At 40.6% G+C, this 18,086-nt stretch overlaps 1 protein-coding gene across 7 annotated transcripts in view; it reads left to right on the top strand.

Moving 5' to 3' along the window:
• Window positions 1-18,086, top strand: part of SSH2 (slingshot protein phosphatase 2) — a 280,902-nt gene that overhangs the window by 234,197 nt on the left and 28,619 nt on the right. For all 7 annotated transcript variants that reach the window (XM_070061153.1, XM_002718906.5, XM_008270960.4 and 4 more), the window contains 4 exons: window positions 4,896-4,989; window positions 5,297-5,425; window positions 14,028-14,074; window positions 17,884-18,030. In XM_070061153.1, coding sequence (XP_069917254.1) covers window positions 4,896-4,989; window positions 5,297-5,425; window positions 14,028-14,074; window positions 17,884-18,030 — 417 coding nt within the window. The remainder of the gene's footprint in view (window positions 1-4,895; window positions 4,990-5,296; window positions 5,426-14,027; window positions 14,075-17,883; window positions 18,031-18,086) is intronic.

Here is an 18,086-nt window from a genome sequence, read left to right as displayed (position 1 = left end):
AATATATCATTTAATTTCTTACTCTGCTGCCTGCCCCTTGCCTTAAATCTTATCAGTAAGATTTATTTTTGTCTCCTTGAATAAAGTATAAGGTAGAGCTGATTTTCATTTCCTTTTTAGGTTTATGTATTGATAAATCTGTGACTATTTTGGAAATTTTTTGCACTTAATTACTGCTTTGAAATTAATCAAGATGTTTATTTTCCTCTGAATTTATCTTTCTCTACTCCCAAGGTATTCTACAGCTAGGAAAGAAAAGTAACCCCTTACTCTGACCTTAGCAACAGAATTTGCCTTCAGATTCCTAAAGTCATGCCAAAGCAATTCATGATTTTTTTAAGACTTCATTTATATAATGGTAGTCTAAGAAACAATCAAAAAAGCAGTAGAATTTTTTTTTTTTTTTTTTTGCACACAGTGTTACTGATGTTAGAACCGCCTTTTCAGCAGCCCTGGTCCTTTAACGGAGCAGGTATTTAACCTCGCTCAGAATACCTGGGTTCAATTCCCAGGTCTCAGTCCTGACTCAAGCTTCCTGCCAGTGTATACTCTGGGAGACGGTAGTAATGACAGAAAACCATTAGGTTCTTGTCATCCATATGGGAGACTTGGAGTGGGTATTTGGGTGGTAAACCAGTGAATAATAGATCAATCTGTTTCTGTCTCCCAAATAAATTATTTTTTAAAATAAGATCCCTTAATACCTCAAAATGATAAAGATTTGTTGGAAATGTTATTCAGAATTTTATGCTTTGAAGTTGGTAATGGGTTTCAGACAAATGGATGTCTCAGCTTTCAAAACACATCCTAAACCAGACTTACATGAGAGACAAAAACACTTTGTCCTGTTTCTCCTAATTTAGTTAACAAATATTTAGAAACTAACACAAAGAAAAAAATTGCTCATGTATCTACATTCCTAAGCAAAAAAAAAAAAAAAAAACTTAAAAAGGGGGCCCCTGGCACATGATAGAAAAAGAGGTTCCTTAAATGTTAGTTCTTAGTATGTACAGTATAACCCCAAATTTAAGATAGATTTAATAAATATCTGTTCATAGAAAAAGAATACATGTAAGCTGTAGGCCAGAGTATTATAATTATCTCTGGGTAGAGGAATTTTTGGTATTTTCTTTCTCTTAGTATTATTACATGTGTTTTCAAATTTTTCTCCAGTGAGATTGACAAACTGTATGTTGTAATGCTTTTTCCATTCCTTCCTCTTCCCTAATTTGACTAGAAAAACCTAGAAAAGAGTGCTGAGAAAACACGGAGAATGTTTTTGTTTGTTTGTTTTTTAAGATTTATTTATTTATTTGAAAGACAGAGTTACAGAGAGGCATAGAGAGAGAGAGAGGTCTTCCATTTCCTGGTTCATTCCCCAGATGGCTGCAACAGCTGGAGCTGGGCCAATCCAAAGCCAGGAGCCAGGAATTTCTTCCAGGTCTCCCACATGGGTACAGGGGCCCAAGGACTTGGGCCATTTTCTGCTGCTTTCCCAGGCCATAGCAAAGACCTGCATCAGAAGTAGAGCACCCAGGACTCAAACTGGTGTCCATGTGGGGTGCTAGAACTGCAGGCAGTGGCTTTACCTGCTACACAACAGTGCCTGCCCTGAGAGTATGTTTTTATTTAAAATCTGGGGGCCAGCATTGCAATTGACCTGCTGTGCCAGCATCCCATATGGGCACCAGTTCAGAGACCCAACTGCTCCACTTATGATCCATCACCCTCCTAATGGCCTGGGAAAGCAGTGGAAGATTGTCCAAGTGCTTGGACCCCTGTGCTCACATGGGAGTCCTGGAGGAAGCTTCTTTCTTTGGCCTGGCAGAGCCCTGGATGTTGTGGCCATTTAGGGAGTGAATAGATAGATAGATAGATAGATAGGTAGATAGATAGATATCTCTAACTTTGCCTTTCAAATACATCTTTAAAAAGCAATCTTAAAAAAACGTATATTGGGGCCACCACTGTGGTATAGTGGGTGAAGCTGCCACCCGCATCCCACAGATAAAAGAAGTCCAAGACAGAAAAGAGAGCATACATGTATGGTACCAGTGCTTTTCAGATGCTGCATGAGACACTTTGTGTGTGGTATCTCATTTAATCTCATAATAATCTTATAAGATAAGCATTATTACTATCTTCATTTTATAGAAAAGGAAACAGAAACTTAGGGAAGAAAAGGACACTTTTCAAGGTCATACCAGCTGTAAATAGCAAAGCTAGGATTAAAGTCTAGGTCTATCTGCTCAAGAATCACTCTGCTTCAAACAAGAGTGAAGGGTTGGGAGAAAGAGTGCTACACTAGGCAATCTAACTAGTGCACAGGTGCCAAATTTTGCTTTTTACTAATATTTCTTTTTAATGGAAGACTGAAAGTACACATTGACTTTCTACCTAAGCTATGTCCAGGAGAAATCAAGAATCAGTAAGAATTTTAATCCTAGTCAAGATTTGCTGATTGACAGGGAAATGTTATGGGTATTAGTTGTATTCTATAGGGTTCATGAGAAATGAGGAGTCCAAGAGGTGGGGACCCCAAAGTTGTGGGGTCAGAGATTTCATCTTTGGAGATTGGTGAAGCTATTTTTGTAGCGATAAGGCTGTAGGCAGCCAGGGCAGGCAGGCTGCCTAAAAGCATAGTCCATTTCCATCTCCAAATAAGGAGATGCAGTGCAGATACCTTTCTTGAGTAGGTAGGGGTGAATGATGTGACAGAAAGTGCTCTGTGTCAGCCTCACTCAAATTGTGCATCGTATTAAATAAGGCTTTTAGAAGCATTCAGTTACATTGAACCAACGTTAAAGTTTCAGGATAATTTCTTTTTTAAGAGACTCAGCTATGGGAAATAATTCATCAGGTAGAGTGTTAAGCTGGGCTGAGAGTTCTGAGTCCCTTGCCAGTGTGTGTATGATCATCAGCATGTCTTTTAATTTTCCAGCTGTTTGTTTCCTTTTTCTGTAAAATGAAGAATATATCACAAAGATATTGTGAGAGTTGTCATTAAACAGAAAGCATTTTGAATGGAAGTATTCTGTTAGCTGATCCTTGCAGTCCGTTTTGGGACCTAATTTGCCTTACTGAAGAAGACAGCCAACCAGCATCATGACACAGCAGGTTAAGCCACTGCTTGTGCCGCCAGAGTGCACTTGGAGTCCTGGATGCTCCACTTCTGATCCAGTTTCCTGCTGATGTGCCTGGGAAGGCAACAGATGATGGCCTAAGTACTTGCACTCCTGCCACCCCTGTGGGAAACCAGGATGAAGTTCCTGGCTTCTGTCTTCAGCCTGGCCCAACCCTGACTATTGCAGGCATTTAGGGAGTAAACCAGTGGGTGGAAGATGTCTCTTTCTCTGTCCTTCCCTTCTGTCACTCTGCCTTTCAAATAAATAAATCCTTTTTTAAAAAAAAATTGATAAATTCACTCTTCATACTTCCCTGTGTTCTAGAAGCTCAGAAATGAGCTGTCAGCATAGGGTGGCATTTTAAGCTACAGAAGACCCAGTTGCATAGTAGGTCACACCACTTGTTACCCACATTGGTATTCTAGCTCATAAAGTGATAACCAAGGGTACTTGATGGAAAGTATAGATGTGGTCATTAAAGTATTAACATACTAAACTTATCTTTTTTTAAGATTTATTTGAAAGAGTTACAGAGAGAGAGATCGATCTTCCTTCTTCTGGTTCACTCCCCAAATGCCCACAACAGCCAAGTCTGTCATGCTGAAGCCAGGAGCCGGTAGTGCATCTGGATCTCTGACAGTACTTGCACCATCTTCCACTGCCTTCCCAGGCACATTAGCAAGGAGCTAGATTGGAAGCAGAGCAGCCAGTACTAGAACTGCCACTCCAGTTGGGATGCCAGAGTTGCAGGTGCCAGAGCATAACCCACTGCACTGCGACACCAGCCCCACCAGTTTTTCTTTGCTCCTTTGTGGATCTGTATATATAAATATATTTAAGGGCTTTTAGATGCATATAAATAAAATCTCTTAGAGTAATAATTTTTATATGCTTGCAATTCTATACACTCTAAAAAAGAAACTTTGAAAAACCTAATTTTTGGGCCAGCGCTGTGGCATAGTGGGTAAAGCCACCAGCTGCAATGCTGGCATCCCACATGGGCCCCGGTTCAAGTCCCGGCTGCTTCACTTCCGATCCAGCTCTCTGTTATGGCCTGGGAAAGCAATAGAAGATGACCAAGTCCTTGGGCCCCTGCACCCACGTAGGAGACCCAGAAGAAGCTCCTGGCTTTGGATCGAAGAAGCTGCAGCCGCTGTGGCCAACTGGGGAGTGAACCAGCACATGGAAGACCTTTCTCTCTCTCTGCCTCTCCTTCTCTCTGTGTAACTCTGACTTTCAAATAAATAAATAAATCTTAAAAAAAAAAAAAAAAAGCCGGCGCCGTGGCTCAATAGGCTAATCCTCCACCTTGCGGCGCCGGCACACCAGGTTCTAGTCCCGGTCGGGGCGCCGGATTCTGTCCCGGTTGCCCCTCTTCCAGGCCAGCTCTCTGCTATGGCCAGGGAGTGCAGTGGAGGATGGCCCAGGTGCTTGGGCCCTGCACCCCATGGGAGACCAGGAAAAGCACCTGGCTCCTGGCTCCTGCCATCGGATCAGCGCGGTGCGCCGGCTGCAGCGGCGGCCATTGGAGGGTGAACCAACGGCAAAGGAAGACCTTTCTCTCTCTGTCTCTCTCTCTCACTGTCCACTCTGCCTGTCAAAAATAAAAAAAAAATAAAAAAAATAAAAAAAAACCTAATTTTCTTATGCCATGTCTTCTCAGTATAAACTTAAGGGTAATAGAAATAAGACTTACTAGACTTACTAATTAGCAAAGATAATCAAATGGTATATTCATTATAGTCAAATTTCCTGCTTCTCTCTTCTCAGACCAACTGAACGAGAGCGAACAGAAAGGCTAATTAAAACCAAATTAAGGGAGATTATGATGCAAAAAGATTTGGAGAATATCACATCCAAAGAGGTGAGACACCTTGAGTCTTCATTGTTCCAAGGGTAGAAGTGGAATAACAATAGGTGTGGGGCTAGAAATGGTGTATGGTTCTAAGTACAGAGAGAAATAAATGCTAATTGCCTGATTTCATCCATTTGCACTATATACACATGTCGAAATATTGCCTGGTACACCCTCTAAAGCTGTACAAGTATTACATGTTAAAGAATTTTTTAAATAATCTAAAAATTACATACACACATGCACACAGATATAAAGTAACACAAAAATATAAAGAGAGTACAGAGATTAGTACAGAATGTCATCTCTGTTTCAGATACGAACGGAGTTGGAGATGCAGATGGTGTGTAATTTGCGGGAATTCAAGGAATTTATAGATAATGAAATGATAGTGATCCTTGGTCAGATGGATAGCCCTACACAGATATTTGAGCATGTGTTCCTGGTAAGTGTTAGGTCTGCTTTAATTAGTGTGCTGAAGGTGGGCCATTTAGCTTTGTAAGTGGTTGTTTAATTTTATTATATTTAAATAAAATGCAATGAACATTTAAAACAAAGATAATAAATACTCATCAGTTCCTTATTATTTGTGCTTTTAAGATTATTTGCGTCTGTGGTATGATGTTGTGCTGCTGCTCATCTCTTCCCAGTTCCTCATTTGGTAGTTAGCATCATGCTGGTGGATTCAGCTTGACTGTGGTGGGCCATTTACCCCAAGGAAATCTGCAAATGCTACTGATCAGGGGGGTTTTTTGCCCTTAGGTTGCAGAATGTTTCATCTGCTTTTCATTACACTCAGTCAGAAGCACTAGTCAACTCTAGTTTTGTGAAGTGTATCCAACAGGATGGTCCTTTATCATCATTCTTTGAAACCTGCCAAATGTGTCTGAGGTTTGATGTATCTGAGCAGAGCAGTTGGGAACTACTTGTAACTGAGAGATTATTTTGAGTCACCCAGATACATTTGTGATCACCAAAAAGTGACTAAAAATTGTTCTTTATGGTTCTTGAGCAGTGACCTGTAATTAGCTCAAGGAGCCCTGTCTAACAGATAGGTTAGGAAAACGTCTAACAGTCTAAGATCCATATGACACTCCAATGTTAAAAGAGTTCTAGTTTTTGTCTGTATACAGTAGTGGAAACAAAGATAATCAAAATCAGTGAAGAATGCCAAAACCTTGTTTTTGTTTCCACTTCCCACACACTTTGAGCAAAAATGCTAATAAGGAACTAAATTGATAGGTTTAGATTTCACTTCCTTTCTGAAACTGGTGAGGACATTCATGAACTATGAAATGATTAGAAGCTGAGAAGTACGAGAGATGTGTAATAAGTAAATGCACAGGAACTGACTAAACTACATCACTTCCCTTGAATATTCAAGAGTTCATTTGACCAGACAATCAGACTTGGTACCATTGGAGGCTTATGCCCTGAATTAACTTGTTGACACTCTAGAATATGTGTGTCTCTCCATGAGTCATATTGGAGTATAGCTATGAAATTACTCATGAAAAGCTATGAGCTGGGAGGGGAACAACTTCTCCATTACATTAACTGGCAGTGTGTATTGCCATTTCTGGAAGTAGATTATACTGCAGACTCTCATTGGCCTTTCCATTTGTACAGCTCCTGGCCTAGTTGTCTCTTATGTATCTTCTCACAAGCTTTCAAGTTTATCTTGCTCTTATATTGTTGGAAAGGATCTTTGTGTATTCTATTGAAAATGTAAGCTTTGCTTATTCAGATGGGCCCCACCCTGAACTGTCTCCATGTAACCGAATTATGAAAGGCAAATATCTGTAGCAAAACAGAGCTTATGTTAGAAAGTGAACAGAGAAGCCGGTGCCGCGGCTCACTAGGCTAATCCTCCACCTTGCGGCGCCGGCACACCGGGTTCTAGTCCCGGTTGGGGCGCCGGATTCTGTCCCGGTTGCCCCTCTTCCAGGCCAGCTCTCTGCTGTGGCCAGGGAGTACAGTGGAGGATGGCCCAAGTGCTTGGGCCCTGCACCCCATGGGAGACCAGGAGAAGCATCTGGCTCCTGCCATCGGATCAGTGCGGTGCGCCAGCCGCAGCAGGCCAGCTGCGGCGGCCATTGGAGGGTGAACCAACGGCAAAGAAGACCTTTCTCTCTGTCTCTCTCACTGTCCACTCTGCCTGTCAAAAATAAAAAATAAAAATAAAAAAAAAAGAAAGTGACCAGAGAAGTCATGTTCACACTGAGCTAGAACTTTAATACCTAAAATGATGCAGATATGATGAATATCAAAAGACAGTCAACTTCTGAGTGGTTAACCTATTTGATTTGAGGCATACTTTATTTATTTATTTATTTTAGGGGTTTATTTATTTGTTTGAAAGACTTGGAGAGGCAAAGACAGAAAGAGATCGTCCATCCTCTGGATCACTCCCCAAATGGCCACAATGGCTGGAGCTGGGCCAAGCCAAAGCCAGGAATCAGGAGCTTCTTCTGGGTCTCCCACATGAGTGCAGGGGCCCAAGCACTTGGGATGTCTGCTGCTGCCTTCCCAAGCACACTAGCAGGGAGCTGGATCGGAAGTGCAGCAGCCAGGACTCAAACCAGTGGCCATATAGGGTGTTGGCACCTCAGGCAGCAGCTTTCCCCGCTATACAACAGCCCCAGGCCCCTGAGGTGCATTTCAAAATGTCAGATGCCGCCCCCCAAGAAATAGCCCTTCCTTACCTCTACCTCAGATGATATAGTACAGGCACTTAAGCAAATTTTAATAATACCATAAACAGAAAAGAACAATCTTAACCCATTTTCCCCAAGATTATACCTCTCTAAGCTACTACTAATGCATTTGAATATTTGTACCAATAGCTTCATTCTATATTTTCATGATTGTCAGGCATTTCTTCTATCTTTAGTTTTTTTACTTATAAAATAGTTGATATTTGTTGTAAAAAAATGTTAGAAAACAATGAATCACATTTAATCATCCGTAGGGCCTTCATTGCTACCTTTTGTTATACCTTGTAGTAATTTTTATTTATCTTCATATATATATGGTCACAGATGTATACTATATGTACTTTATTAAGTTTTAGGTTCTTAGCAAAATTGAGCAGAAGGTATAGAGATTTCCCTCAAAAACACAGCCTTCCTGTGTTCAGCATCCTACATCAGGGTGGGACATTTGTACCCTTGCTGAACCAGTTCCATGTGGGAACATCATTAACAGCCAAAGTCCACAGCATACACTTGGCTTCTCTCTGATGCTGCGTGTTATATGGGCTTAAATTTATGACATGTGTTCACTGATACAGCAACATGCAGTTTTCCAATTTTTAAATACATATCTACGTACATATTTCTGAACAAAGGAAAATCTCTTCAGCTTCAGATATAATTCTATTTTCTTTTTTTTTCTTTTTTTTTCTTTTTTGACAGGCAGAGTGGACAGTGAGAGAGAGAAACAGAGAGAAAGGTCTTCCTTTTGCCATTGGTTCATGGACATTGTCTTCCCATTGTGAATATTTTTCTTATTTGAGAAAAAAACTTCCATCCTGAAATTTATCTCTTTCCAAGTTAAATAAATGCACGAGCAAACTGTCTAAACATCTTATTGTCCATGCTTCTTCACGGGTGGCTCCCTCCCTTTGTCTGTACCCCCATATTCTGTGTTCAGACTCCTGTCTCTTCTTCAGTGAATCTGTGTGCTGCTGGCTTCCCAGCTATTGACACAGAGAAAGAGTTCTTATCCTATCTGCAAGAGGTGGTGTTAATTTTCTGCAAAGTCATCTCATCTTGTGCATAGCTGCCATGCCTGGAGCTCTACCAGATTGTATGAAGAGAGGCAGCAAGATTTCTCTCCCCTGTTGGAGGAAAGCTCAGCTCTGCAGTGCACTGCACAAAGATCTGTTTATTTGTAAACCATATGGAGAGGGAGAGTGCAGAGCATAATTCGAAGAAAATCTTCAGTAAGAAGAGCAGGCTGATTGGTGGGAGACCAAGGTGTTGTTTCTAGAAAAAGAGGTTCTTCCACACCCTTGTAAGTGTACTGTTTCTCTGCACTGGAAGCCTTTGCCCAGCCAGATTTCAGTATTAACAGCTCTCCTGGAGGCCATCCGATTTGGCTGAGAAAACACCAGATGTGAACAGAGACCCTTTGCAGAAAAGCTTTCTTAGTCAAACAAGGGAAACACAAAAATTTTGGACAGAGAACCAATAATTTTGCTCCTGAATAAAAAAAGTAGTTAGGATTTTTACTGTTATCCTTTTCAAGGTTTGACATTATAAATCCTTTTAAAATAATATTTCCTTTTCAAAGAAAAATTCAGCCTCAAATTGGTTACTTTTACTGTAGGCACAGAAAAACGGAGGGTGTATGAAGAGATGAGACAGTAATAAAATGGGTTATTTTAATCTTAGGTACTCACGATTTGGGCTGCTGAACTAGAGATGTGAGGCATGAACTTCTCTTTTAGAAGGGAAAGTTATTTGAGAGGTTGGACCTGGTTACAATGTAACATGACTTCAACATTGAGGTTATAGGTATGCTATGATGAAAAAAAAAGATACCGACAAGGATGCCCATCCTTAGAGATTTTGTCTTTTCCTTGTTCTTAACATAACTCCCATTACAACCCTTATTTGCTGCAAATGTGTTCTCCTTTATTATTTTGCTTGGAACAGTTGAACCCCAGCAAGGCTATTTCCTGAGGATAATATTTGAGAAGAAATCAACTACATGGGCCAGCATACATTATAAGGGAGCCAGAGTGAAAGATGGAAGTGAATTTACTTAAAAATATATTCTAGACCCAAGGTTTCATTATGAACTTCAGTAAGATTAGAATGTGTTTTGTATGTTAACAACATGGTCATAAGCCTGAAGAGCTGGGCAGAATTGGATCTGTGGAGTATCCCAGAGGGTGCTAATCATGTTATTTTTCCTAAGGACAAAAAAGTAGTTACACAGTCAACCTCAGTTCTTTCATGTTAAATCTGGGATAGCCCTAACCACAAGCCATGTCACTTTATGTGGAATTCACTGAGTCAGTAACCAGTGCCTCTAGATAATGTCACTTTGAATTGTCAGATTCAGCTCTCTCTGAACAAGCAGATAAAAATCATGGACTGTTCCCATCATATCAGGATTATTTCCATCTAACTGGATAGAGTTCTGAAGAGGACTTCAATTTCTAAATTAAGAATTTAGTTGGGGGCTGGCACTGTGGCATAGAAGGTTAAGCCTCTGCTTTCAGTGCCAGTATCTCAGTGCCAGCATCCTATATGGGCACCCGTTCGAGTTCCGGCTGCTCCAGTTTTGATCCAGCTCCCTGCTAATGTGCCTGGGAAAGCAGTGGAAGATGGCACAAGGGCATGGGCCCCTGCACCCATCCACTGGAAGAAGTTCTTGGCTCCTGGCTTTGGCCTTGGCCCAGCCCTGACCACTATGACCATTTGGGGAGTGAACCAGCAGATGCAATATATCTCTCTCTGTCTATCTCTCTTTCTCTCTCTGTATCTAACTTTCAAGTAAATAAGTTTTAAAAAAAAGAAAGAAAGAAAGAAATGAAGTGGTCACATTTCCCTGAATCAAGTTTAGTCACTCAACCCTTAGTGTTTGGTGTCTGTCTCCTTGAACTTCTCTGTAGTTCTTGCCTGTTTCTTTGGTGCTATGGCTAGTTTTCTAAGACTGAGTTCAGAGCCTTTAGAACCACCAATATTTTTTGAAAACAAGTCAGCTGAGCTCTGGTCTGTAGAAAAGCTCCGTTGTCCATAACTGACTGACCTTTTCCTAAATGGAACTTCAGCACAGTGTCCTTGAGATCTCTCAGTTCAGCAGCCAGATTTCAGATCATTTGTAATATGATGATAGTGCTTACGTAACACTTGAGAGCTTCCAAAGTGCTTCGTGTACTTAGTTGATCATTCATTCAGCAAGCATTTGTTGATCCTGTTTATTGTGCTAGGCATGAGACTGGCATTTTTGTGGTCTTAGCTTATTCCACGGTGAGAAACTGATGAACCATGTCAGATAGATAATCAGAGAACACCATTGGAATAAGGATACAGAGGCAGCCCCTGACTAGACAATTAGGAGAGATCACTAGAAACATGAGCAAGAGTGGTGAGGGCCCAGGCCAGAGTGCTGTGGATTGACACACACAAAAGATGACAAAACAGAGGAATTAAGTGTTACACTGTGTTTCTGTGAGTCTTGGCCATGAAGGGAAGAGAAAAATCCTCATAGAAGGATTCAGGATGGAGAGTGTTTCCATTTTAATATGGAGGAAACTTCATTTGTACAACCTAAGGAAAGATACCCACTAAATACATGGGATTGGCAAGAAAAGTGTTCCATTTTACAGATAAGAAAAATGAAGGCAGAGAAGTTAAGCAGTTGGCCATATGCCCCACAAGAGGGGAGTAAGAACTTGAATTCAGTTATTCTAATTCTAAATTCCATTTAATGTTTCTAAGATAGATAAACACTTATCTTTAAATATTTGCCTTCTCAAAAGATAGGAACTGATAGCTCAAAGATAGAAAATGGACCTAAACATTGGGAGATTGTTCACTTTTACTCAAAAGGGAAATACAAATTGAAACCACACTGAGCTAACATTTCTTATCAGATTGGCAAACGTTCAGAAGCTTAACCACACATTTTGCTGGCAAGACTATGGAGAAAGTGGCACTCTCATACATTTGCTGGTAGGAATGCAGACTTGTTTGAAGCCCTGTGGAGTGGAATTTAGCAGTGTTTAATAAAACTGCATTTAGCCTTTGGCCCAGCAATCTTGCCTCTACAAATACAGAAATATCATCTATAGGAGACTGTTTGAATAAATCATTATATGACTGCCCAACCAAGTACTGCACAGATGTAAGAGAAACCAAGGAATAGCTCTATGGACTATTATATGGAATCCTTTTAAAGGTACATTGTAAAGTAAAGAAAGAAAAAAACAAAACAAAACAAACAAAAACCCTATGTACCATACTACTTTTGTGTAAAAAGTTGTAATATAATTGGAAGTAGCAATAAGTACATATTTGCATATTTTTTTACTTGTTTTACTTATTTTATTAAAATTCTTTTGACAAAACTAGTACTCATAAACTTTCTAGTTGACATGTAGGGGCTTCAAAATTTCTATCTAGTGTTTCTGCATTCATTGACGGTCACTCAGGAAAACGCCAAAAAGACGTTGAGTTCCTATGGTCTGCCCCATCCTTGTCAGCAAACTCTACTGTGCATATATTTTTTTCAAAGTAGAGCTTAAAAATGAATCAGAAACTTGTGAAACTTGTAACCCATAGGAATTGAAGAGATAAGGGTGAAAGTGAAACTTTGAACCATGTAGAAATTTGGCATACTCAAATTAAATAGAACAGAAAAAGCATACTCTAAAATTGAGTACAAACATAAGCAAATCAACCCAAATGCACATCACATTAGTATCATCTCAGAAAAAAAAAATACATAATTTTTAAGCATGATTCTTTTTTAAGAAAAGATTTAGAGCCGGCGCCGTGGCTCAATAGGCTAATCCTCCGCCTTGCGGCGCCAGCACACCGGGTTCTAGTCCTGGTCGGGGCGCCGGATTCTGTCCCGGTTGCCCCTCTTCCAGGCCAGCTCTCTGCTGTGGCCAGGGAGTGCAGTGGAGGATGGCCCAAGTACTTGGGCCCTGCACCCGCGTGGGAGACCAGGATAAGTACCTGGCTCCTGCTATCGGATCAGCGCGGTACGCCGGCCACAGCGCACCGGCCGCAGCGGCCATTGGAGGGTGAACCAGCAGCAAAGGAAGACCTTTCTCTCTCTCTCTCTCTCTCTCTCTCACTGTTCACTCTACCTGTAAAAAAAAAAAAAAAGATTTATTTATTTATTTAATAGAGTTACAGAGAGGCAGAGAAAGAGAAACAGAGGTCTTCCATCCACTGGTTCACCCTCCAGATGGCCGCAATGGCTGGAGCTGGGCCGATCCAAAGTCAGGAGCAAGGAGCTTCTTCCAGGTCTCCCACACGGGTATAGGGGCCTAAAGACTTGGGACATCTGCTGCTGCTTTCCCAGACCATAGCAGAGAGTTGAATTGGAAGTGGAGCAGCTGGGACTTGAACTGGCGCCAAATGGGAGGCCTGCGCTGTAGGTGGCAGCTTTACCTGCTGCGCCACAGTGCCAGCCCCTAAACATGATTCTTTAATAATACCTCTTATAGAGATATAATGGGGGAAAAAAACTACAAAGGAAATTTGAACTTAGTAGGTTTGTTGTTGGTAGTGGTATTGGAGTAATAGTGTTGAATTTATTTTGTAAGTAGAACAGAATGAGTTTTGGGGCACCAAGGATTAGATGGATCACATTACAGATTAGCATACATGCTGTTGAGGAAAAAAAACAGATTATTATAGGCAAGAATAATGGAAAACATCTAACTTAGATTGGATGATGATCAAAGACTTATTTTGATCTTCAGCAAAAAATATTTGAATCCTATGAATATTGGTTTTCTTGTCCAAAAAACGAAGGTGAATGTAGCTTTTTGTTTGTTTGTTTTTTGAGGTTTATTTATTTGAAAGGCAGAGTTACAGAGAGAGAGGGAGAGACAGAGAGAACTTCTATCTGCTAGTTCACTCCCCAGATGGCCATGATAGCCCGGGGCTGGGCCCAGCCAAAGACAGGAACCTGCAACTCCATCCAGGTCTCCCATGTGGGTGGCAGGGACCCAAGCACTCGAGCTATCCTTCCGCTGTTCTCCCAGGGGCAGGAGCAAAAGGAAGCTGGATTGGAAGTGGAGCCACCAGGATTCAAACCAGCACTCATAGGGGATGCTGGCATCTCAAACAGCAGCTTAACCCACAGTACAACACCAGCCCCTGAAGATAGTTTTCTTAGTCTGTCATTTGTGAAAACTAAGTGTGATAACATCTGAAGTGCCTGACACTTAAAGGGCACTGGGTACAAATTATTGGCTGCCTTTTTAGAAACTGCTTCTTTCCTCAGAGGACTCCTTTTCAAATATTGCATTTGGTTGACTTGCTGATTCTGACTTTGTCTTTTTGGCTCCATAGGGTTCAGAGTGGAATGCCTCAAATCTAGAGGACTTGCAGAACCGAGGGTAAGTACACACAACAGTTGCTCTCTCCCCATGTGATGGAAGTCCCTGCTTTATCTTTACATTTCCCACAAGGAGGTATAAGTGGGTAACTTTAATCTTTTGAGTTGCTACCAACTGTATAATAAAGTATAATTAATAAAAATTAAAACTATTCTCCCACTGCCCCACCACCACCTCCCAAGAAAGATCAGCTGCTTTACGGAAGGGCTTTCAAAAACATACAAGTCTTTGGTGTTTGTTCATAATCAAATGTTGTTTTTGGCTTCTGTTTTTATGTAAGCATTAATAAAACTGCATCTGTTAGGTTCACAGAGTTATTCATTCAACATTTATTGAGCATCTTTGATGGGACAGGCACGGTGCTGTGTGCTGGTGATCCACAGGAAATAAAACTCGTTCCTATCCTCCTTTTTTTTTTTTTTAAGATTTATTTATTTAAAAGGGTTACAGAGAGAGGGAGGGAGGGAGAGATCTGAGAGATCTGTCCGCTGGTTCACTCACCAGGTGGCAGTAAGGGCCAGGTCTGAGCCAGGCGAAAGCCAGGAACTTCCTCCGGGTCTCCCAAGTGTGTGGCAGGGCCCAAGCACTTGAGCCATCTTCTACTGCTTTCCCAGACAATTAGCAGGGAGCTGAATTGGAAGTGGGGCAGCCAGGACTCAAACTGGTGTCTAGGTGGAATGGCATTGCTGGCAGTGGCTTTACCTGCTATGCCCCAACAGTGGCCCCGGTTTCTATCCTTTCACAGTAAGTTGCTTGAAGACCAAGTAGGCTATGAATGTAAAATGGACAAGCTTCTGAAATAGAACAAGAAGAACTACCTTATAAGGAGAAAATTGTTCTAAGCAGCATAGTTATTTAGTACATCTATAACTGTTGAGATGATAGTAAACATTCAATAAGCAAAAAGCTGCCCTTCTTACTTCCTAATTATTGCTTGCTAATTTTCTTATTCAGCTTCACCTTAGGGAGGTAAGATCATCCCAATAAGAGAAGAGAAAATGGTGTCTAAAATTTACCATGCTTGGGGCCAGCGCTGTGGCTTAGCAGGTAAAGCCACTGCCTGTAGTGCCCGGCATTCCATATGGGCATCAGTTCGAGTCCCGGCTGCTCCACTTCCAATCCAGCTCCCTGTTAATGAACCTGGGAAAGTAATAGAGGTTGGCCTAAGTCCTTGGGCCCCTGCACCCACATGGGAGACTGAAAGAAGCTCCTGGCTCCTGGCTCCTGGCTTCGGATCAGCCCAGTTCCAGCCATTGCAGCCATTTGGGGAGTGAACCAGCGGATGGAAGATTCTCTCCGCCCCCCTCCACTGCCTCTGCCTCTGCCTCTCCGTAACTCTGCTTTTCAAATAAATAAATAAATCTTTTAAAAAATTTGCCGTGCTTAACTCTTCATTCTAGACAGAGATAAAACCAACCTGGGAATAATGGTTGGTTACTGTCTGGCTGCTTCCTTGGCTGCAAGTCAGCTCTGCTTGTCTTTACCATTATTAGATACACACTCCCTACTCTCTCCCAGAAGAAAGGTATTTCATAATTGCTAAAATTAAGTCAGAGTAGGATTTAAGTCAAATGATTCTACAAAGAATTCTGGAGGGAGAGAGCTTCTGATTGCTTAATTAATTAAAGAACTTTTATTTTAATTTTTTTACTTTGATTTTTTTGAAAAGGGAGGCTGGGCCAAGCCAGTGAGTTTTCATCCTTTAAAAATTAAATGTATATCAGTGTTTATATTTAATATAAAATCTGAGTTTTTATATAGCAGCGCTTGCCAAAAGCATTGTAATCAAATCATACACATATACACTATGACTTTAGAACATAGCCTGTACATCTCATTTGCATCCTATGAGGCTAACCTATAATAGCAACTATATTAAGTTGTTTTAAAACACTATATGGTAAGATGCCCAGATGTCTACTTGGATCTCATTTTCAGTGTGGTTCATAAATGTACATAAAGAATGAGAGTTTAGGAACATGTACACAATAACCATATGTACTGTGCCAAATGTATGATTTACATAATTGTCAAGTGTAATTTTGGCAGTAAGGCCACTTCCACCCAATCTATTAACTCCATAACCTGATTCCAAGTACAAAGCTCTTCCATAAGGAGTCATCACTTAGTGTTAAGATAGCAAAGAAGTTTCAAAGATTGTCAGTTCCAGTCAGCAGTGGCTCTTACAGCTCTGTCATCACGAGGATTGGGAAGCCCTGTCCTGCTTCTAGAGAGAGTAACATAATGCATTAGTAAGGTAGGGGACTGGAGGTGGAAAGTTGTTAATTTTTATTTTAAATTAAATAAGGGAAGTATGCTTTCCTTTTTCCTTCTGGCAGTCTTATTGAAATATCATTCAAATTTTGTGCAGTTCACCCATTTAATTCAGTAGCTTTTAATATATTCACAGCATTGTGCAACCATCACCACAATTTACAACATTTTCTCAACCCAAAGAGAAAGCCTGTACCATTTAGGAGTCACTCCCTTTCCTTTCTTCCTCTTATTCCCTAGAAGCAGCTAATGTCCATCAGCTGACAGGTAGCCACTTTTTGGCTATTGTAGATAATATTGCTTTGGCTTTTCCTATGAAAGTTTTTGAGTGGACGTATGTTGTCATTTATCTGGGTTTATACCCAGGAAAGGAATTGCTGAGTCATAGAGTAACTCTATGATTAACCTTCTGGGGACCTGCTAGATGATTTCCACAGAAGCTATACCATTTTACATTCCTGCTCTTTGCTTGCTTTTTAAATAAAAAATAATTTAAACTTTCTTATGATTGAGCATTTCTTAAAATTTTATTTAAGGTATACAAATTTCTTGTAGTGATTGAGCTTTGATGTTAAGTTAAAACAGATTCAATTCCTATCCCAGAAAAATCTGAGCCACCTGACCTTAACCACAAGCTTGGTTAGCTATGACCCTCTGTTTATGCAGTCATTTCTTTGACTTCATAGGTTGAGTTTGTAGAACCACACGTTTGGTTCTGAGAAGGAAGCAGCTTCTGCAGAAAGAAATTAGTGAATCTGTGTTCTGTTCTTGAAGTAAATGCCAGTGATACCTAAGTCCACACAACGCTGATAAATGTAACCTTTGGTAAATTGAACCTAAGCGTTTACTGACATTGAGCAATGAGAAAGAGAAGAAATTTTTGAAAAAGAAACCCTCTTCTGCAGGCATGTCAGTACAGGAGAACCTTTTGACACATCTGCTACCATAACAGCCAGGAATGCAGCCAGATAGAGTTGAAGGAGTTTTAAGTCCAACTTTCCTTTGACCTGTCCAGCCCTGGCCTCGTTTGCCTGTCATGTTGTATAAAGGGAATACCAGAACAAAGTCTGACAATGTGGCATTTAAAAAATAGGAGGAAATTTTTCTTTCTCTTTTTCTTGAGATACATGTAGGTAGTAAGACTTCATACAAATGACTTCCAAAGGACAAATTAAATTGCTGGTAATTTTAGCGACAGAAAGATAAATTGGCAGATTATGGACCTCAACTTGATTGTTCAGAGTAAAATATGAGGTATATTTTCAAGAGACTATCAGAGATGATATTCAAAGTGATATTTAGATGCTGAACTTGAAAGACAGCTTTTTGCTCAGAAACTTCCTGGTAGCCAGGTATGCCCAGGACCCAGTTTCTCTACTACATAAATATAGCCTCTTAGTTTTTGAGCTTTATTTCATAATTTTGTATTTAATTTTAGCATATGGAATAAACCAGTTTTAAGTAAGAAAACGAGTGCTGGAAATAGAATTTTGCCTGAGTAGTAGAGCGCATATTCTCCCTTGGTTTCTTCACAGGGTACGGTATATCTTGAATGTCACTCGAGAAATAGATAACTTTTTCCCAGGAGTCTTTGAATATCATAACATCCGGGTATATGATGAAGAAGCAACAGACCTCCTGGCTTACTGGAATGACACGTACAAATTCATCTCTAAAGCAAAGTGAGTAACAGCCCCACATACAAACTCTAACCCCTGTTCTTCATATGCTCTGGATA

The sequence above is a fragment of the Oryctolagus cuniculus genome, chromosome 17 (genome assembly GCF_964237555.1).
Source record: "Oryctolagus cuniculus chromosome 17, mOryCun1.1, whole genome shotgun sequence".
Classification (NCBI taxonomy): Eukaryota; Metazoa; Chordata; class Mammalia; order Lagomorpha; family Leporidae; genus Oryctolagus; species Oryctolagus cuniculus.
The sequence above is the reverse complement of the archived record's forward strand: the minus strand, read 5'-3'. Positions and strand labels throughout refer to the sequence as shown.